Source organism: Aegilops tauschii, chromosome 3, assembly GCF_002575655.3.
Source record: "Aegilops tauschii subsp. strangulata cultivar AL8/78 chromosome 3, Aet v6.0, whole genome shotgun sequence".
Lineage (NCBI taxonomy): Eukaryota > Viridiplantae > Streptophyta > Magnoliopsida > Poales > Poaceae > Aegilops > Aegilops tauschii.
Window position 1 is genome coordinate 236022597 of NC_053037.3, and position 21836 is coordinate 236044432.

A 21836-nucleotide genomic window follows, 5' to 3' on the forward strand; every position below is an offset into this window, starting at 1 on the left:
CCGTTGTGCATGATCAACAGCGCCGCTTGGGGGCACGGCATGCCCATCCCGCGACGGGCGCGGCATGTGTTGTGATGTCGCTCCCCTCGCCGCCACTGTGGTAGCCGCAACGGGGTGGTCTTCGTTCGCGCCCGACCGGACGGTGTTGCTCCGGTGGCTGCACTCGCCGTCGCGCTGGGGAGGCGGGACCCGCGTGCCCGCATTGCCCGCGCTATTGTTGTTCTCGCCGGAGGGTCGCAAAAGGTAAGCGTCTCCACCGCCCGCTCTCGCCGCAGCGGGAACAACGACTGCGCCGCCTGCAACGGTCGTGCCCACTGCGACGTTTGCGCCGTCCGCGGTGGTGGGCCGCCTGCGCCGCCCGCGGACGCGTGTGAAGGAAGTTTGGACATGGAAGGCTTTGTCGCCATGGGACCCTTCTTGGGCGCCATGGATGATGAAGATGGTGATGAAATTCAATGAAATCGACGCGCTGTCTGCTGACTAGGTTCATGCCAGTGAATCCCCTACCTGGCGCGCCATAGATGCCGGTGTGGAACGGCTCTCTATGAGGTGGTTTAGCCCTTTTGTGGTTCAGCGAGGGGAATGCACTAAACGCAAAGAGCAGGAACAACAGAAAGCACAAGGATCTTTACCCAGGTTCGGGCCACCTTTGAGATGTAACACCCTACTCCTGCTTTTGTTGTGTTGAAAGTGTGTGGAGCACAAGTACACGGAGCGCTCTCCCCCGGCAAGGTGCTAGGAGAAGGCAGTTACATGAGCAAGTGTGCTAGGGGTTTGAATGGGTTCGAACCCTCGTAAAGGTTGCCCTGACCCTCCTTTTATAGCTCAAGGGGTGACCACAGTGGCAAAAAGGGAATTACAAGATGATTTGATAGCATGCAGTGTATCATACCTAACTCTGCTAGTTAGGACAAAAAGTATTAAATTTCGTGGCCCTTGGGGAAGGGGTCCGAAACCAACCCTATCTCTTGTTTCCCCACACGTACGGACTCTAAAAACAGCCTATACTTATGTATTTCGAAATTACATGGGCCTGGCCCAATAATAAGGTGACGCAGCACCTAGAATAGCCTCTGGACGAAATTTATGAAGTGGCATCTTGTATATTTCGTCCAAGGCTTCATGCACTCCTTATGGTGGCTTCAAAGTCCTGAAATCATCACTTGTAACTCCGTTCTTGTTCCCCTTGCTCCAATGTTCATCCTTCTCCAAGCTAGGCCCTTCATTTGTAAGCAAAACAAATGTATCCAATTTAGGCAGCATCATATTCTCATGAACATTAGAATCATTACCAAGAAACGAAAGTACCTGGTAATTTAATTGGCGTGCGCGAGCTCTAGTAATTGGTCCAGTATATGTAACAGTAGGGGTTGTGGGTGTAACAATGGTATTGATGTCCTCATCAAACTTCTCCAACAACTAGGGTTCGAACTCTGGAGGGCTTTACTTGGCGACCTATGACCCGACGACAACTACGGTGAGATCAAGACGAGCACACTCACTCACACCGGACATGAAGGGGACGCGCGAGCTCCCCAGGTTTGGGCCACCGTGCGGTGTAATACCCTACTCCTGCCTGTGTTGGATTGCTCTGTAATGGAGAGCTTGTGGCTCAAGGTACACGAGGTGTGGGGGAGAATGGCTCGATCCCCTTACATGGAAGCGGCCCTGCCCCTTTTGTAGTGCCTTGATCCTCTTCCCCGAAAATATGAGCGGGAAGGGGAGCCTTGGCGCAGCGGTAAAGCTGCTGCCTTGTGACCATGAGGTCATGGGTTCAAGTCCTGGAAACAGCCTCTTGCAGAAATGTAGGGAAAGGCTGCGTACAATAGACCCAAAGTGGTCGGACCCTTCCCTGGACCCTGCGCAAGCGGGAGCTACATGCACCGGGTTGCCCTTTTTTTAAAGGGTGGCCACAGGGCGGCAATTCAATAGGGGACAGATGCCCAGGCTTATCCTGACTAAAGGCGGTCTCCGCCTGATAAAGCGGTCTTCCTGACGCACTGGTGGGCTCGGCGATGACCTCCGCCCTGGCGCACCGATCCGTTCTGATCCCCCTACACCAAAGAGGAAATGCTTTGGGACTTGCTTTGCGGGAGGCAGACGCCGCTGCTCCCTTGTCATCAAAATGGAAACCCGTCTGAGCCGTGCCTTGCTGCCTTTACCCTGACAGCGGGACGTCACCAATGTGATGAGCCTGGAGCCCCGCAGCTGGCGCCGTACGTCATGCCTCGTGAAGCGGCCTCGTGAGGCAACCTGGTGCTTGGCGGCCTCGGCAGGGCTTGGCCTGGCGACGAGGGGCTTTGCTAGGCTCGCACTCGCGAGGCGACTCCCTTAGGAGCAGCCGAGGCAGGGCCATCTTTCCTGGGCCGGCCCCAGTGTTGTCCTCTGGGCCAGAGGCAGATGGGCCGTGGTACCATGGTTCCCACTGGGCCGACAACTTCTTTTTGAGCTAATAAAATTGACACATTTGTAATTTCTAAGTTCATCACCCTGAGGCCTCCCTTGGCTTTCGGTTTACAAATATCGACCCATCTGATTATATGGTATTTGTGTTTGTTACCTTCCCCTTCCCAAAAAAATCACGCACGCACCTTATCAAAGTTTGCTATCAACTCCATAGTGAAAGAGGGAATCACCGATAAATACACATTCGCTAAAGCCAATCTTCCGCCCGAAGGCATGAATTTGCCTTGCCAAGGTTCCACCCTCTTGGCAACCTTGACACCCAACTGATCCCATTCCGCTATGCTTAGATTTCTATCACTAATTGCAAACCGGTACAAGATCAGGAAGGCTGCCAAGTTACTATTCAGAAGATTGGCCACCATGCGATCTTCGCCCTCGTGCATCCCCATGGCGACCACCTTACGTTTGTAGAAAGAACTTTCCTTCGGTACACCTCCCCTAGAAAATTTTACGGACATCGATGCAGATTAAAGGTGGAGATTAGAAGGTACCCCTTCAACAAAAACGGGTAATATAGTCTTTTGTATCCAAATCAATGTACTCAATACGTTTGATCTACAGGCTAATACGGCGATAGCCTTTACCCAAAAAGGCTTTCGCCCCGCTTTATATTATAAAGCAAACCGCCCGAGCCAAACGTCCAACAAGATTCACACAAACACACACACACACGTCTCACAACCAACAAGAGTAAAGGGTTAATGCTGAGGGCACAACTCAACAAGCCCTGGAAACAAAACAACACACACACAAATAGCAACCCGTGCAGCAGGTTTAATCGGGCTCCGGAGGAGGGGGCGGCAGCGGTGGCGCCACGCGGAAGGCCATCGAGCGAAGGTCGGCAAGGAGGGTGTTGATGGCGTCCTGATCCTGGGGGCGGCTAAGCGGCCGCCAGAGCTGCAAGTAACCACACATTTTGAAGATTGCGTCAGTCGCACGTCGAAGAGGCACTTTCTGAATAACAAGCTTCTTGCGGATGGTCCAAAGCGTCCAGGCGAGGACCCCAACGCATAGCCATCTAATATGGCGGTAGCGAGGAGGGGCGGCGTGGATCTCCGCAAGCAGGTCGGGGAAGTTGGTGTTGCACCACTGCCCACCGACTGTCTCGCGAAAGCAGGACCACGGTAATTGGGCTGTTGAGCAGGAGAAGAAGATGTGGTTAGTATCCTCCACCGTGCCTCACAAGGGACACATCCCATCTCCTGTTACGCTTGAGGACCTCTATCCCAGAGGGAAGGCGTCCCCGGATCCACTGCCACAAGAAGATCCTGATCTTCAGGGGGAGGCGAATGTCCCAGATCAGGCTAAAGGGCTCAGGGGCCGACGAGGGGGCGATGGCCGCGTATAAGGACTTAGTGGAGAAGCGGCCGGATGGCTCTAGATGCCAAGAGATGGAGTCAGGGGCACCCTCGACGTCCATCGGAAGAAGAGCGATATCCTGGAGGAGGGAGTCCCACGCGGCATCCTCAAGGGGGCCAAAGGGGCGCCGGAAAGCGAGACGCCCTAAGTCAATAAGGGCCGTCTCGACGAGACCCGAGGGTCGACCGCTATGGCGAATAGATCCGGGAATTGAGCGGCCAGTGGGGAGTCCCCTAACCAGCGGTCGAACCAGAACAGGGTCGAGGACCCGGAGCCAACCGAGATGGACGTGCCGATGCGGAGCACGGGTAATAGCTGAATCACAGCCTGCCAGAACTGGGAGCCACCCGAACGCTGACAGAAAGCTAGGGGTTGGCCCCGAAGGTACTTGTTTCGGGTGATAGTAAGCCAGAGGCCTCCCTCCCCATTGGCGATACGCCAGAGCCAATGGGTCAGGAGAGCAATGTTCATGCGCCGAGAAGACAAGATCCCTAGACCACCTGGTCCTTGGGTTTGCAAATGTCGGGCCAGCTCACCATATGGTATTTCTGCTTGTCACCCTCGCCTGCCCAGAAAAACCTGGACTGGTATTTGGCGATCTCGTGATGGAGCGTCTCATGCAGGCTGTAGAAGCTCATGAGGAACCATAGGAGGCTGGCAAGCGAGGAGTTGATGAGGATTACCCGGGCCGCCTTCGAGAGCCACCTCCCCTTCCAGGGCTCGACCCGGTGCTGCATCCGGGTCACTGTCGGGCGGAGGTCAGCCACGGTGAGTCGCGAGTCACTAATGGGTATCCCCAAATAAGTCGTGGGAAAAGTACCCAAGCAGTACTTCAGCTGATCAGCTATGGCCTAGGCCTCGTCCGGAGGATAGCCAAGGATCATCACTTTGCTCTTAGAAGTTGATACTGAACCCGGACATCTGTTGGAAGCATAGGAGGAGAAACTTCAGGTTGGCTATGTCGGTCGCGGAGCCCTCCACCATTATTATGGTGTCGTCTGCATATTGTAGGAGGGAGATCCCTCCCCCTCCTACTAGGTGAGGAACAATGCTGTGGATATGGCCAGCAGATTTGGCCTTATCCAGGATGACCGCAAGGGCATCGACCACCATGTTAAACAGAAACGGGGAGAACGGGTCGCCCTGGCGAACCCCACAAAGAGTGGGGAAGAATGGCCCAACCTCACTATTAATGCTAACCGCGGTCTGGCCGCAAGAGACGAGTTGCATAACTCTGGTCACCCACCGGTCGTCGAAACCCTTGCGGAGTAAGACTTCCCGAAGGAAGGGCCAGGGCACCGTATCGTAGGCCTTATGGAAGTCAAGCTTCAGGAAGACAGCTCGGTGGTGCTTGGACCGGACTTCATGAAGGACCTCGTGGAAAACCAAAACTCCATCCAGAATAAACCGCCCTTGAATGAAGGCGGATTGGTTGGGGTGAGTGATGGTGTCAGCTAAAAGGGTCACCCTATTGGCGTACCCTTTGGCCAAGATCCGGAATATCACATTGATCACAGTGATAGGCCGGAACTGGCGGATGTCAGAGGCACCCGGAGGCGATAGCCTTTAAAAATAACTTGAAGATCCGTGCAAATTTTTTTGGGGGGGGGGGGTACCGAAGCAAAACCCAGAAAGAAATTGATTTTCATATCGGACATTACCTTCAAACTTAAAAGGAGCTTGACGGTGGCAATGCTATGTTGGTCTGGGTGAAACAACAACATGGGGTTGTTTGCCTATTGGAGTTGGGTAACTCCCCGGGATGAATTGCGGCACCACTCTTAATGTGACATGCCTTATCGAGCATCGAAGCAACCGCTTGGGCCACAATATCAAACATTGTGGGGCTGAAAGCAGGCCGCCTTAGTGCAAATCTCTTCTGTTCCTAAAGGCCCCCCACCCCACCCAAACGAAGTGCAAAATGTGGTGAATCCATGCTGCATGAAAACCCTTTCTCACGGGCACTTCCCGCAGGAGAAACACCAGCTCACCCGGTCCACCTAGTCATAGGGCTTATTGAGCTCAAGTTTAAGTAGGACCGCTGGTTGTTTCCTAACTCACGTCACACACTATTTCATAGAGGGAGAGAACTAATTCCAAAATATGCCTACTCTTAATAGATGCAGATTGGCAGCTTTTGACGATGTGATGAGCTAAGTGAGCCAGTCTGTTAGTGTAGTACTTAGCAACCAACTTGAACATTACGTTTAGGGCGAAATTTCGTAGTACAGTCACCCCCTTGAACATCGGGAGCAGCAATGTCGACCATCCCAAGCACGGAATCATTCACAATCGCGCAAACTATGTCCTTAATTGTTCCCCAGAGCTTTTTAACCTGTAACCTGTCCGGTCTTGGCGTTGTATTGTATCAGTTTCACGGAGTGCAATGCCGACTCAATTTCTTCCTTGGAGAAGGGAAGCATGAGAGCCTCATTTTCCTCGTCCAAGACCAGTTCCCAGCCTACCAAGGTATTAACTGCTGGCACAACTCTATGTCTGGTTGGAGAGGCCGAGGTTTAGTTCAGAAGGCAAAGCCTTTATCCTATTCTCCTTGAGCTAAAGTCACTTAGACTTCGCCCAAGATCTTCGAGGTAGATCTCCAGGACCTTCACAGACTTGTTCTTCGGTCGTCCACAGTTACTCTTAGAGCTCAGAATTGACACCTAACCGTCTAGTGGATGCATAGCCCACAAGAGTAATAGGTTAAGTTAAGTTTCGACTAGTTCTTCAGTGATGCTCAATCACTTAGCAGATTTTAGGCTCTGGGGGTTTTTCCTCCCTTAGGATTCTCTCAATCTCTTTCGAGAGGATTGGTTGGTCTGACAAACTCTTGTCAATTCTTTCTGGAGCAGCCAATCATCTAAAGTTGAAGTGGGGTGGCTATTTATAGTTGGCGCAATGCCAAGGTTTGCAATGACTAACATGGGTACTTGCCACCTAACAGAAAACCGACACATGGAGTTATTGTCGGATTTTAAAAGCGGCCTGTGACTTACTTGCAGCACAAGTCAAGTCGACTCAACTGCACCTGATTCTTCTTCGGAGTCCTGAAGAACATCGTCTCGGACTCACAGAGAAAATCACGGCGCACGAAGAGATTTCCAAGTCTTCACTTGAAGATGTTTGGATTAAGCATACATCAAAGACCTAGATCTCAACTTTCACTTAGACTCCCTTAATAGTACGGTTTGCCCTATGACACAAATAGAAGAAAATGAAACTAGAAAAAACAGTCTTCACTACGCTTCATTATCCTCTCTGCGAGCTGATTGTTTCTCGAACAGGCAATCCCAAAGTATTCATTGTCATCACAAATTTTCAGGGTCATAACTCTCATGTTAAACCAAATCCTCAGGGACTTTCACCTGTGTATACTCACAAACACATTAGTTCCTTAACTATTTTGTCATTAATCATCGAAAACCCTCTAGGGGGCAGTAGATGCACTTACAGAATCTGGGAGTGCATTGGGTATGAATAAGAAGGAAGAAACAACAATGCACATATGTGATCTTGAAGAATTGGCAACATGCATATGAATAAGCACGTCACACATATTGTAGCACAATATCAGAGACTTGGAGTTTACAAATCATACATGAATCATCAGAGGAACTAAGAACCGTATATCAACTTAGGTTGCCCTCCCAAATACATCTTGAAGCTTCTAATCATTATGTTCTCCCCCTTTGGCATCAAAGCTAACCAATAAGATGAGGACATAGGCACTAGTCGTCCCTGGCGCCGGGCGGTGAAGAAGTTGAAGGAGGCGCATCCAGTTCTTCAACTGTGTAATGCTTCTTCAGAAGAAGCCAAGAGCGCTTGAGTGCTTCTTCACTGGCATGTTGATTGACCTTGACCTTAATCATGTTGTAAAGTTGGTTCATCTCAGAAAACATCAGTTTATGCTCCTTCTCAAGATTGTTCAGTTGCAACCACTTCTGACATCCCCGTTGGCACCAGTAAACTTCCTCTTTGTACAAAAGGATTGGTCTTCAAGCGCATATCAATGAGCCCATTCTCTATGAGAGACCGGACGCATCGATCTTTTGGTCCAACTAGATCTCTTGGAGCATGTCAGCTTTGAACGGTCTGGCGCCCCTTCCCCTTTTGGCGCCCCAGACGCGGAGTAGATGTTCGCTTTTATCCGCATTCTCGTGGACCAAGTTAAAGTTTCCACCCATTACTATGGGTGTCAATACTGATTCCACTTCCTCTTCTAGCTCGGAGAGGAATTGCACTCTTATTTTTTAGTGCACCAGTAAACTAGTTCGCCATTTTAAATGAATTAATGTAAAAGTTGTGTTAGTTAAACTCGTTTATGTAGTTTCTGTTTTTGTTGTCCTCTTCACTTTCTGGTAGCAGCTTGTCTGCTGATTACTTTCTCATAAGTTACACCACATACTTGAGCAGGAAAAAGTTGGAGGAAAAGTAATTCACCGTCAAGGGGGTGTTATATTTCTCTTTCGTGGCAGAAACTATAATTACAGGACTCGCCCAGTTTTTCCACTTATGCTCTGGAGACCTGCAGCACCGATGTACCCTCGCCTGGTCAAAACGGTGCCGGATGGCTTAACTTCAGACGAGGCAACACAAATGCGCAAGAGAGGGCGTCAATTAACACCAATTTGCAAACTTGGTAAAGATGTTTATTTTCCATGTATGTTGCTTTGAACCATACTTTAAACATTGGATGCTCAGTAGATAACATAGTAAGGAGAAAGAAGAGCCCTCTCGCAAAAAAGGCGAAAGAAATCCGAAATCACAAGTTGATGCATGTTGCATGGCTTATAAAATGTACCAGTCAATTACTCTAATACGACAAGTTGATGCATGTTGCATGATATATTATTCATTGTTCAAAAAATAGATAAGAAAAGAAGATCTCTTAAACAAGGCCAAAGTATGCCCTTTTTTTGGTTCTACCTTCTACGTTGTACTTATGTTAAAAAACAATTAAAGATGTAATGCCTGTGACCAAACTCAGTGTAGAGTAGACACTCATACTTGCTTTGCCTCAACTGGTTAACTTGCTATGGTTTGGTCCTACAGCCATACGTATGGCGAAAAAACTGGATGATATCTGATTTTTTTCCCCATTTCCTATAGCCTTATTCCAGCTTTTCTGAATTTTCTTAGTACGGTGTATATCGTATATCCATATACAACATTTTGATCTGCACGTTTCGATTGTATGGTTGAGTCATTGGGCCATATCCTGTTGCTCGTACCAGAGTCCTCAATTCGTTTAATTTTGTACAGGAAAAAATGGTGTTTATGCTAACCTTGTGAAGGAAGTTAGAGAAGCATTTGAAGCATGTGATCTTGTCCGAGTTGATTGCTCAAGTCTAAACAAAAGTGATTGCAGAAAAATTGGAGCTAAACTGAAGGTTTGATTAATCTGTTGTATTGTATTGTTATATGGTTGTTTTGTTCAAAGCATGAGTAACTGTACCTTGCAGGATCTAGTTCCATGTATCTTGCTGTCTTTTGAGTTTGAACATATACTGATGTGGAGAGGAAATGATTGGAGATCATCTCTTCCTCTGCCAGAAGTTGTAAGTGATCAACATCCGTTCAATGGTGAAGAAAAATTGAATAAAATGGAAAATGATTCAGCAACTGTTCCGACTTCTATCGAGGTGGTCAATAATGCAGCATCTGTTTACAACAGCATCTTGAGTGAACGTGAACGTTTTCTGGAAGATCCCTTGAATCCTAGTCTTGCTAATGATATGGTGCTAAGTTCTCCACTTACAGTCCTTGGATTGTGTAATTCTAAGAGTGTAGCTGTAACTGAAATCTCAGTTGTTGGTCCATTACAACTTTCTACTTCAGATACAGTGATTCCATCTCTTACGTCACAGTTTTATGGCCAAGGTATCATATCAGGCAACAGTGAAAATGGAGATCCAGTTCGAAGGTCTCCTGTTGACTCTGGGAAGTCTGAACAATATCCAAATGTGGTAGAAACTTCCATTTGTCCGACGAGCAGGAGTGATGTGGTCAGCAAATTAGAGACTACGAGCAAAATTAGTAAAGATTTGAATGGACATGATGGTGTAAAGAGTTATTCAGCAATGTTATCCTGTGTGGAGGGGATGTTACTTCTTTTAGAACAGGCCACATTAACTGGAAGGGCAAATGTCTTGGATGAAAATGAGTTTGTTGATGCTGATGTGATTTATCAAAAGTCTGTTGCCTTTGCAAAGACAGCTCCACGAGGTCTACTTTTCAAAAGTGCACGAAGGAAGTCCGACCTTCGGAAAAGCATGCCAGATAAGAGCGTAAGAGTAAAGAAGCATTCTATAGAACATGAAGAACCTAGTGATGTTGGAAGGAAATATGATGTTGACAGACGATTGGGAAAGCAGAGAAATGATCTTGCACAAGAGTTTCTATCGGATGTGGTTCCACGAGGTACACTGAGAGTGGATGAACTAGCGAAGTTACTTGCTTAGATATGGCTGCTCTTTTAGTAACAATGACGGCATGCAAAATATGCATACCCTGTACTTTGACATGGTCAATGAGTGCAATGGAGCATGTATGTCATGCCGTGTTAGGCCAGGGCAGGATAGCGGCTGGAGGGAGGAGGAAGATGAACCAGCAGCCTTGGATTGCGTTGGATTTCAATGGCAAAATCGAAGGAAACTGAACTTGCCCCTCAATTTTTAGACTCAAGAATTGTTTAGAAGTACTCAGTCAATTGCGTTGGATTTTAATGGCAAAATCGAAGGAAACTGATTTTTGTATTCTTCACTGGCCACATTTAGGCATAGGGTGTGATGTTGGTGACAATAAAATTACCCTTGTTCTCTTCCCACTGTGACGGTGCCTTATCGGGTAGCGGTAGGGAGCCAGAGATGGCCACGTATTTGATCTTATGGAATTTCGGTTTTTGTTCTTGTAGATGATTCCATGCAGATTTGATCAGTTATTGTTAGTGTTTGGTGCTTTTGTTCGTTTGATCTCTTTTGGCTTCGGTGCACTTCTCTGACATTTTGGTGAAGAATTTTGTTAGCGCCAATTCTCTCTCAATTGTATTTCATGGCGACATTACCAGCAACTCGAGCTACAATTCGAAATGGAGGAGGAGGAAGGGGATTGACAACTCGTCCACGCTACACGCACGAGCCGTGCCTCGGCTTCCAGCCGTTCTGTCCTGCCTGCCTTAGAGGGTGCTAGGATACCTTTTGGTCTCATGACTAAAAGTAGTGGGACTAAAATTTGCTAGCTTCACCCATGCTTGGATCCAAATACTAAAGAGTCTAAAATCAAGTTAATGAGCATTTATTATCCTGTAAACCCTCCAATCCAGAACTCGCATGTGTTAAAGGAGAGGAGTTAAGTGAGAAGAGAAAGGACTAACCCACATTTTAGTAGGGGTACCCCTGACTAAAAAAATTTAGTCTCAAGACTAGTTTTAACCCCTCTTTAGTCAGGGGTGCTTGGAACTTTAGCCTTTTAAAGAGACTATTTTTAGTCAACCTAAAATAAGTCCCTTAAATCCAAGCACCCTCTTACACACGCGCTCTCTAGCTTAAGTAGTTGACATGGTAACTTGGGCCCATTCAGGCCGAGCAAGCCTAGCAGGCCGCTGAGGCTTCGCGGCGCGCTTCTTGGTCAACTTGATGGTCTTGATCGTTGAAAATCCCCCTAAAAACACTCTCATTTTGACAGGAATAGTTTTTTTATTTCGAAATAAAGGTTCTTGTCTTGTGGGGAATGATGCATAATTTTTTGGAATCCGGTACCAACAGGTATAATCCCCTAGAACTACGTTTTCTTTCAACACTTTCAACCAATCAATGCGACCTCGTAGTGCAGCTTTTGCTAAAACTCAAGCAGTTTCTTAAAAACTTGCTTCGGATATGAAACTTTTGGTATTCAGGAAAGCCCTTGTTATGGTTATTCCCAATAAGATTGCCCGATAATAGATCGATTCATCTAAAGCTCGCCCTGCTCGTTCCGCTCGCAATAGTCCGATTAATTCCCAAGGCAAAAAAACATTAGACATTCCATCTTCGGAAACCCGCACTTTTGATGTTGCTTGGCGTATAATAATCTCTATGTGTCCCTTAGACACAGCTTGATCCAAGCCGGTGCTCGTGGAAACATGTTGTAACGACCCGTATTTTTTTCACATAGTAATTCCACCCTTAACTAGATAATTAAATAGAATATATTACGAAAATACATCTCAAATTTCTTCAACAAGCATAACCACTCAAATATATATCTATATTCATATACCTCAAACAGTACAGCTATACAAGTGTATTACAAATTTTGGAAAAAGAAAATGTAGGGAGACCAGACTATGCTAATCTATACAACAATGCCACACCAAACTTAGACCAACCCAAAAATATCTCTGGGTCAACCAGAATAGCAAGACACATTTGAGACACGCACTGACCACCACTCTCACGTGCACAATAGATTAATAGTCAATGGGTCAACAGTATAGTCTATGTATGGGCTTCAACCTTCAGCCAATTAAAAGCTAGCACCTGTGAGAACAATGGAGAAGGGGATGGGCAGCCATACCAGCCAAGGAAGGTGGTTTTCTGATATTAAAAGAAGAGAGAGCAGAGCAAGCCATTGCAAGACTTCACACGTCTCCATTCTTACCCAAATAGCCAAACCAGCAGTTTGTCTTCCTCCCACTGTCTTCATCTTTCTATCTGCAACCAACAAAGATCCAAGAACAATAAGTAGAGATGGTGACCTGAGAAATCATAGTAAATCGAAGGAGGAAGGCTAGAGCAAGAAGTTAGCCTACTAGACTGGGATCTGGAAGTAGGAGCAGCACTAGTAGGAACAGCAGAGAAGGCAAAAGAAAAAAGGTGAGTTCTTCTGTCATTCCTTTAGGAGGTAATAGCACCCAGGTACCCTAACTTGCACCCAATGTGATGATTCAGTCCCAAAGTTGCAAAACTTGACCAAACCATACCCCAACTTGCATCTCATGTGATGATTTAGTCCCAGGCCAATCAGAGCTCGCCAATTGGCTGCCAAGTGGCTGGACCGGTCAGCGCGCAGTTTTGCACAAAACCCCCTGCCGTTTCCCTGAATCAACCCGTGTGCAGTCCCAGGTCGTCCAGGGACTGCGGCGTGTGCCAGTGCGTGTTCTGCGCCGACGACGAGCTCCGCCTCCTGCCGGCGTGCCGCCACGCGTTCCACTCCGTCTGCGTCGACCCGTGGCTCCGCGCCAACCCGTCCTGCCCTCTCTGCCACGCCTTCATCGCACTCCCGTACCCGCCGCTCCCCGAGCTCCTTCGCGTCGAGCTCGACAGCGTCAGCAGCCGCCGCTCCACTTCCTCGTCCTCCTCCGCGGCCGTCGCCGCAGCGCCGCCAGAGGGAGTCCGCGCGTACCCGCTCCCCAACTCCAACACCAACACAGAGTACCTCGTGGAGGAGGACCTCCAGGTGGTCCTCAAGCCGCCCAGCGCTGCCAACCCGGCGCCACCGCCGCCACCCACGGCTCGAAATACCGGCGAGCCGAGCCAGCAGCTGGCAGCCGCGGCGGAGCGCGCGCTGTCGTCGTCCGTGACGCCGACAGCGTCGTTCAGGTCGGTGGGGCGTTCCAGCAGCAGGTGGAGCAGCCGGTGGAGCAGCGGGCGGTGGAGCAGCCGGTACGACGCCGGGAGCGTGACGGCCGCCGCCACGGCCGAGTGGTGGTGGAACATGGACGGCGGGGTGGCGCCAGCGTCGCGGCGGGCCGAGTCCGAGGACGGCAGCGCGTTCTACGGGTTCGTGCGGTGGCTGACGGGAGCATACTAGTTACCTAGTAAACAGCGCGTTCCAACGGCGGGACAAGCTCCGGCCTCCAGCGCCGCAGCCCCAGCGACCTGGGCAGCGCGGCGAGGGACGACGCCAGCGTGAAGAGCGGCAGCCGCCCGATGAGCCGCTCCCTCTCCGCGGCCGCCTCCTTCCCCTGGTCGGCCACGGGCGCCGCCGCCGCCGGGGCCACCGCGGAGCTGCGGACCGCCACGAGCGAGAGCGGCGGCGCGGAGGGCCCCGAGGAGGAGTTGCGGCGGCAGAGATTGCGGATGAAGTAGTGGATGGAGATCGACGCCAGAAGCATCACCACCACGATTACGGCGATGATAAGGATGCTCGGCGATATCCCCGCCATGCCACCGCGCGCATCGTCCCCGCTCCCACCTCCTCCTCCCTCAGCCAAGTGGGGCACCACCGGCACCACCACGGGCACCCTCCGCTCCGGCGCCACCGGCGGCGGAACCGATGTGGAAGACATCGATCAATCTCCCTCTATCCTCTCTCCTTGCTCTGCTCTGCTCTCGGGTTGGGCTGCGTGGGTGCCTCTGTTGTGGCGAGGCTGCTGTGGAGGCGGCGTGTTGTCCGTGGCTTATAAGTGTGGCTTATAAGTGGATTCCGACAGATTTAATTCAGGTGGGGGGTGACTGCGGGTTGATTCAGGGAAACGGCAGGGGGTTTTGTGCAAAACTGCGCGCGCTGACCGGTCCAGCCAATTGGCGAGCTCTGATTGGCCTGGGACTAAATCATCACATGAGATGCAAGTTGGGGTATGGTTTGGTCAAGTTTTGCAACTTTGGGACTGAATCATCAGGTGCAAGTTAGGGTACCTGGGGTGCTATTACCTCTTCCTTTAGCACTCACACTCACAAAGAAGCCCAACCCAGATGTACCCACAATATTCCTCACTTGTTCTTCACAGATGCACACAAAAGCTAAATCATTCCAGTAGTATCATCTATCACAGATCTTCAAATCAACAGTACAAGAAAGCATGGATAATGCCTTAATCAAGTAAAATAAAATGGAGCAAGATAATGTACAGCATTAGTACACCAACATCTTGCACAAGAGGAATTGGTTCAGTACACACACATGCACATGAGACTGAATTAATTTACTAAATCTGATAACTTGAGCATAAAAAAATAGGGAGAGGAACAAGGGCATCACTAACCTGCACTTATGCTCGATCTGCTCCATGGCCATGCCTTTGAACTCTGATCTGCAACACCCAGCGGCACCACGGACACCAACACCGGCGACTTCGATCTGGAGCAAATGAATCACAGCACAACAAGAACCTAACCTGCAAGTCAAATCTGAGAGGGGATTAGAGATTAGGGATTTGGAGAGAGAGAGAGAGAGAGAGAGAGAGAGAGAGAGAGAGAGGTCCGGCAGTGGCGGAGCAGCATGTTCCCGTCGCTGGCGGCGTGGCCGATCTGGCTAGGTTAGGAGCAGAGGAATAGGAGGGAGGGAAGACATGTACGTGTGTTCTGTTCTTGGTGGACTAGTATTGGTGGAGTGTTTGACAAAAAACTACCACTTTAGGGGTTCGCGTCCCACAGAACTACCACTTCAAAAAAGTGATCGAAAACTACCGAAATTTTCTAATTTTGTGACTAAAACCTACCACATTCAGATAATGACCGGTTTAAATGATTAAAATGCGTTTATGACATGCAGGCCCACAATCTTCTTCTTCCTCCTCTCTCTGGCATATCCTCAAACATGTCATGTGCACCCGCACCTGAGGGCAAGCAGCCGCGCGCCTCCCCATGGCCGGCCGCCGCCCGCCGCCGCGCGCCTCCCCATGACCGGCCGCCGCCGCGCGCCTCCCCATGGCTGGCCGCCGCGCGCCTCCCCATGGCCAGCCGCCGCCCGCAGCCGCGCGCCTCCCCATGGCCAGCCGCAGCCGCGCGCCTCCCCATGGTCGGCCGCCGCCCGCCGCACGTCATGAGCCTCCACGACTCCGGCCGCGACGAACCCCCGCACGGCGCCCTCCTCCACCACTCGCGCGGGGGCCCTACCCAGCACCCCGCCTTTGGTGCTTTCGAGGACCGCGTCGGTGGCGCGCCCTCGCGGCCCGCCCGCGTCAACTCGCTGCTCCGCGCCGCCGCGCGGCTCGAGCCGGAGGAGCTCGTCTTCGACCTCCGCTCCGATCTGGTCGACGGCTCCCTCGTAGTCAACCTGCCCTGCCTGCGCCGCGCCACCTCCTCCTCATCCTCCGCGTGCCCGACGACGCAGAATTCGGGCAGCAGCAGTCTCGCCCAGCAACAAGGGCTTGCCGCGATGGTGGCCTCCCTTTGGCCTCCCTCTCGCCTCCGGCGACGACCGCCGGGGAGCCGGGATGCACAGAAGCTGTTTGTGGAAATGCCAAAGAAAGATAAAGAGAGAAGGAAGAAGAATGACGTGTGGGTCCCACCTGTAATAATGGTCAACTGGACGGTCAACATGTTTAAATCGTCTAAACTGATCATTATCTGAAAGTGGTAGTTTTTAGTCACAAAATCAGAAATTTTTGGTAGTTTTCGGTCACTTTTTTTTAAGTGGTAGTTTTGTGGGACGCGAACCCCTAAAGTGGTAGTTTTTTTGTCAAACACTCAGTATTGGTGTGTGTTGTGTTCCGTGGAGGACTAGTAGAGAGAGACTTGGAAATTGAGAAAGGGAGAGGGCATGTGGAGGTTTCTAGTAGTGGTAATTACCCAGGTGCACATCTAATAATTATCTAATCTAAATCCACCTACTAATGCAAGCTTAGTAAAAAAAGAATAATAGGTAATAAAAGAAATAATTATGTCTGACTGTAGGATGACCACACTGCACCGACGTATATTTTTATTTCCCTAGTAGTCTCGAAATATCTATATATATATATATATATATATATATATATATATATATATATATATATATATATAAACACTATTCTGATCACGGGTTCAGGATAATATTCTGATCACAACCTGAACTGCCTGAGTAACGCGTCTGAACTCCCCTCTGTATGAACCCGACCTTCGGGCTATCTTCGCAACCGTGGCTTCCCCCGCGAATTATTCTTGTTAATCGTGTTCTATATGATGTTAGTGTAATCTAGAAACGTTTTTTAGCAACTAAATACCGGTTTTAAATAGGAATCTCGCTCATTGGCGGATTTTGCTCTCGGGTCGTGATGAAATTGCGTTTTTTGCAATTTTACTGCTTGAGTTGTTCGACCTAAACTTCTCCCAGTGCTAGGTTGAACTTCCGCCAACATTGCCCAAATGGGGCTTGCGATATACCTTTGGAAAGCTATGGACATCAGTATCATGACCCAAGTCAAATTTTTGGCAAAATGTAAGCGGTTTAAGAGCAGTTTTGAAAACCGTTTTTTCTTCATACAAAAAACATGAATTGTATTTTCAATCGCATTTCTAAACCGTTTATCGGAATGAGGCAAATAATATGGCGTTGGAAAATTGCTGCAAAACCGCTCCTTCCACGTGTTGAAAGTTTTTTCTAATTCCCTACGGTTAAAGAGTAATTTGGAAAATTGTAAAATTTCGTAAACCGAACAGCCGAGTTCGTATTTTCGATATCATTTCTAAATGGCTAATCCAATTGAGGCAAGTGATATGGCGTTGGAAACATTATGAAAATGTGCTACTTTCTCATGTTGAAAGTTTTTTCTAATTTTGAACGGTTTAAAAGTAATTTAGAAAACGGTACAAGTTCCACCGAGTTCGTATTTTCGAGCTAATTTTTTAACGGTATGTCCGAATGCAGAAACTGATATGGAGTTGGAAGGCTTGAGGAAATGCGAAACTTTTTGGTATATATTTTTTCTCCCAATTCCTTATTGTTTTAAGTCAATTTTGAAAATAGCTAAAAAACGTATTTTCGCCATAATTTCTACAAACTTTATCGGAATGGGGCAAATAATATACCATTGAAAAGCTACGGAAAATACGAAACTTTTTCATATTGATGGTTTCCTTTGATTCTGAGTCATTTTCAAGTAATTGCGAAAACGGCGGGATCATTCGTTCTGCCTTTATCGCGAAACAGATTCTTCCAAAATGTACCGCGTGAAGACTTCAACTTCTCGGCATGTCTACTTGAACTTCACTCTGTTTTTCACATGCTTTTTTTGCTCGTAGCTCTTCACCCACTCACCGGAAATTAGCAAGTGATATACCGATGGAAAGCTGATGTAAACACACAACTTTACCGTGTTGATCATTTTTTCATACTCGCGACGTTTTTAAATTTCTTTCATCTGAAATTTATTCATTGTAGTAGTTGAACTTCCTGCTGTTTTCACGTTGAACTTCTGTGACGTATTTTCGTTTTGTAATTTTCTCATCCATTCGTCAGTGTTACACAAATGATATTCCTTTTGTGCAAACCTCTTTCACAATAATTTTTTTTACTTTCTCCAGCCAAGGACTTAAACTTATAACAACAACAAAATTGGACCTTGCCTTTTAATTTATTTTTCTCATACTAAATACACACCATGTAATACATGAACTTTTTCCATTTTTATAATTTGATTTTTTTAGTTTCTATTTGAAATCAAAATGCTCCCAAATAATAATTGAACTTCTTTGTGGATTGAGAGAATTATTTTAAAACGCAAAAAAACATTTTCTTTTTTGTGTGTTTTTGAACATGGAAATACAAGGTGAACCTCTTTTGCAAGAATTTTTGAACTTCCACGGACGGAGCACTTGAACTTCTAGCAACAAAACCTTTAGCCTTTGTTTTTTCATTCTTTTTTCATACAAAATGCACACCGTGTAATACGTGAACTTCTAGCCGTTATCAACCTGAAATTCTCTCGGTTACGTGAAAATATCTTAGTTTTTTATGGACATTTAACCGCTCTACATTTTTTATTTGAACTTCATTGTGTATTTTTAGAAATATGAAAATTGGAGGTTTTTTAGAAACATCGAACTTCTTCGTTATTTGAAATTGAACTTATTGGTTTTATTCTTTAGTAACTTGAAAATCCAATTTTTCAAGCTTAAATTATTTTGAATACAAGCTCAAATTATTTTTTAACTTCTTGGTTGTCCTTTTAGAAATAGGAAAAATTTGTTTTTGAAATAAAACATTGAGCTTTGTGTTTAGAAACGTGAAAAACCAATTTTTTTCTATTTCTATTTAGTAATTCATTCTATGATGTCATGCCTTTATTGTAAAAAGAATTTACTCGAGCAACGGCAAAAATCTGAGTTTTATAACAAACATTGAACCGCTCCTTTAATTTAATTTGAACTTCTTGTTTTTTAGAAATTGGGAGAATCTACTTTATATTTATTAACTCTTGAAATGCTCTGAAATTTTAATATGAACTTCTTCGTTATTTTTTGAGAAACAGGGAAATACAAGGTTTTTATACCCATCAGACTGCTCGATTATTTCAAATTGAACTTCACATCCGCGCACTGTAATATGTTTCCAACACAAGCACCAGCAGGAACCATAAACAAGCATCATTTAATCACTTCAAAAAGAGCAGGCATCAAGAAAGATTGCTGCGGCTAAACAAAAGGAAAATTTATCACCTACAAGTTTTTTTGTGCTCCCCTGCATACACACAACAATTATCAACTTCCATATAGATGGACTTCAATTTTCTGACATGAACTTTGTTGTTGTCGCTGTATATGAACTTCTCCTGTAACCAAAGAGAGAGGATGCACCAAGACAGGGTAAAATGTTACAAAAAACACACTTTTTTTTGTTTGAGACATATACACAAACAGTGTGTGCACTGCTAGTACAAGGAGAGGGGCAGCTCGATGTGGAGACTGGCGCGCGGGGCGGAGTGTACGGCAGCAGCAACACGGAGGAAGAGGACAACAACAGCTGCAGGCCGGTGGTGGAGGGAGGCATGGTTGTCGGCGGCGCTCCAGCAGCTGCAGGCCGGTGGTGGAGGCGGTCCGGCCACGGGAGGGGCCGTGCGCCGGGACGGGTGGCCGGATCCAGGCGTTGGGGCCGGATCCAGGCAAGGGAGGCGGCTCTGGTGCGGATCGAAGCGCTGGGCGGCTCGACGGCGGCTGGAAGGCAGTCGGCGGCAGCCCGCGGTGGAGGATGGTGCGGGGTGGTAGTGAAGCCGGCAGCGGTGGCGTGGGTCGGCGACAGCGACTTCTGTTAACGGGAGGGGCAGAGGTTGGGGATGGGGGCAGCGCGGGGTGCTGCGGCCGCGCGTGGCAGATGGCGGCGGCGGCGCCCCTGGGAAGGCCGCGACGCCCTTGCGTGGCCAAGGGCGGCGCCATTCGTCAGATCCGGTGGGCGGCGGAGGTCAGGTGGGGGGGGGCAGCGGCGGGGGATGTGCAACGACGCGGTTGGTGGTAGGTGCCGACGGCGGTGCGGGCCAGGGAGGGAGGCGGGAGTGGAGGAGAGGTCGGGATCGGGTTTGGGGAGGCCGTGTGCAGCGGGCCGGTGGGGTGTTTTTTTTTCTTGTACCGGTCGGGTCGGGTGGGCTTCGATCTCAGGAACATCTTCATCGGGCCCTATATAGGGCTGGCCGTGATCCAAATAACTATTCTGATCCTAGGATCAGAATAGTGCTACTATATATATATATATATATATATATATATATATATATATATATATATTTGCCGAACTGCAGGAAGCAAGTACAGTCAGGAGAAGGAGGCGCTACAGAAGCAAACTGAGTTCAGGTCTGAGTACGAGAACTCAGGCAAGCTCTCCTTGATCATACTGAGTAGAACTTAAAAAAACACTATTCTCTGCTATCTTATCATCAACTTGCATAAAATGTTTTTGAATAAATCGTGTGGAGTGAATGTTGGTGAATATTTGGGTTAGCTGATGGAGCAGCTAATCCATTCTTTTTATATAAATATTTGGTGGGTAGAGGGTGCCCGGAATGGACATACTGGAAGGTGGGGTCCTCTACATATGGCTATGATATTAAGATTAAATAACTTTCACTCGTTTTATGCGTCGTACAACCGTATCAACCATGGTCTCGTCTAAGACGGGTTGAGCCCATTACCCATCAAGTTATTATACTCTCCACATGGGTAAGTAGTAGTAGGATGGGCGATGAGTTCCCAAGCTAATGCCGGATGGGTGCATTAGCAAGCGCTATATATTAAGCGTTGGTGGAGTGCAGGTTCCGAAACCCGACACAACGGCTAGTAACCACTAGCCAGGTGGAGATATAATATACATAATGGGAAAAAGCTTAGGTTCTGAACCATGTCTCGCATCTAAGGAAATGCAGATGGCAATTATGGTTTCGAGCTCTATGGGTAAAGTGATACAAACTCTGCAGAGTTAAAGCAAACATGAATTCATGCCAGTCTCTTGGATTGGAGACTACGGGGACCTATTGGTGGTTCTATCTCGCAATACGAGTGTTTGATAGCTTTTATAATTTAAAATGGACTTTCTGCAACAAATGTTCTTTTTTAAACGGGGTTGAGTTGAGGTAGGACTTGTTGATTTATATTGAGCTATCATGAGTGTTGCATTCTTCTATTTGAGCTTGCTGAATACCTTGTACTCACTCTTGCTATTAATCATTTTTTTCTTAGAGCAAAGCTTGTATGAGAATCCTACTAGACCAAGTGAGGAGAGCAATGGTGATGGCTACAACTACACAGGGGACCTAGATGTGGATCCATCTAGTGCTATGTACAATTTGTATGCCACATATGGGGGTTGGGATGAATAAGTAACTTATGATCTAGCTATGTAATCTAGAAACTATTTTATCACCACCTATCTAGTATTGCTAGTTGGAACTCCAATGTTAGTAGTTGTAATAATTTGGTGGACATGTGAGAAGCCTACTTGAGACTTGTTGCCCTGCGTGGCATGGTATTGTAATAAAAATGACCATCTCTAGCTATTTCCCTGCTGCAAATCTCTGACATGGATTATTATTTGACAAGACAAGGCCTTGTCAAGAAATAATCCAAGGACTAGTGTAATTATCATAATTAATGATGACACGGGTCGTCACAGGTGGTATCAGAGCAATGGTTTCGAGGGCCACGCAGATAGTTAGAGACAGTTGGAATACTTAAGATGGAACCCACACTTGCTATATTACACAAGTAATTAATCCCACATCATATTATTCTGTCCAGTAACTTTAGATGACTACCATGCTAATTAGAAGCCTATTGCAGGATGGTTCGAATTAGAATTCCACCATCAAGGGTTCGTGGCCAGCATGTCCTATACTTTGGCAA

General features: G+C 47.6%; 2 protein-coding genes and 2 long non-coding RNA genes across 4 annotated transcripts in view; 3 read left to right on the forward strand and 1 right to left on the reverse strand.

Moving 5' to 3' along the window:
- LOC109757375 (CRS2-associated factor 1, chloroplastic) overlaps positions 1-10796 on the forward strand; it is a 34530-nt gene extending 23734 nt beyond the window's left edge. The window contains exons 3-5 of the mRNA XM_040403781.3: positions 8239-8464; positions 9088-9215; positions 9288-10796. Of these exons, the coding sequence (XP_040259715.1) occupies positions 8239-8464; positions 9088-9215; positions 9288-10286 (1353 nt within the window). The 3' untranslated portion in view covers positions 10287-10796. The remainder of the gene's footprint in view (positions 1-8238; positions 8465-9087; positions 9216-9287) is intronic.
- Positions 10797-12048: 1252 nt separating this feature from the next.
- Positions 12049-15127, reverse strand: LOC141042358 (uncharacterized). Its single transcript, XR_012204802.1, has 2 exons — positions 14789-15127; positions 12049-12515 (listed from the first exon to the last, which is right to left on the reverse strand). It is a non-coding gene; the product is annotated as an uncharacterized lncRNA (long non-coding RNA).
- Positions 12446-21490, forward strand: LOC141042359 (uncharacterized). Its single transcript, XR_012204803.1, has 3 exons — positions 12446-12677; positions 17377-17422; positions 21174-21490. It is a non-coding gene; the product is annotated as an uncharacterized lncRNA (long non-coding RNA).
- LOC109757374 (uncharacterized) lies at positions 12814-14099 on the forward strand (the record flags this gene model as incomplete). The annotated part of the gene is made up of 1 exon (XM_040402384.3): positions 12814-14099. A coding segment is annotated over one exon (801 nt), but the record flags the coding sequence as incomplete, so codon positions are not given.
- Positions 21491-21836: the final 346 nt, after the last annotated feature.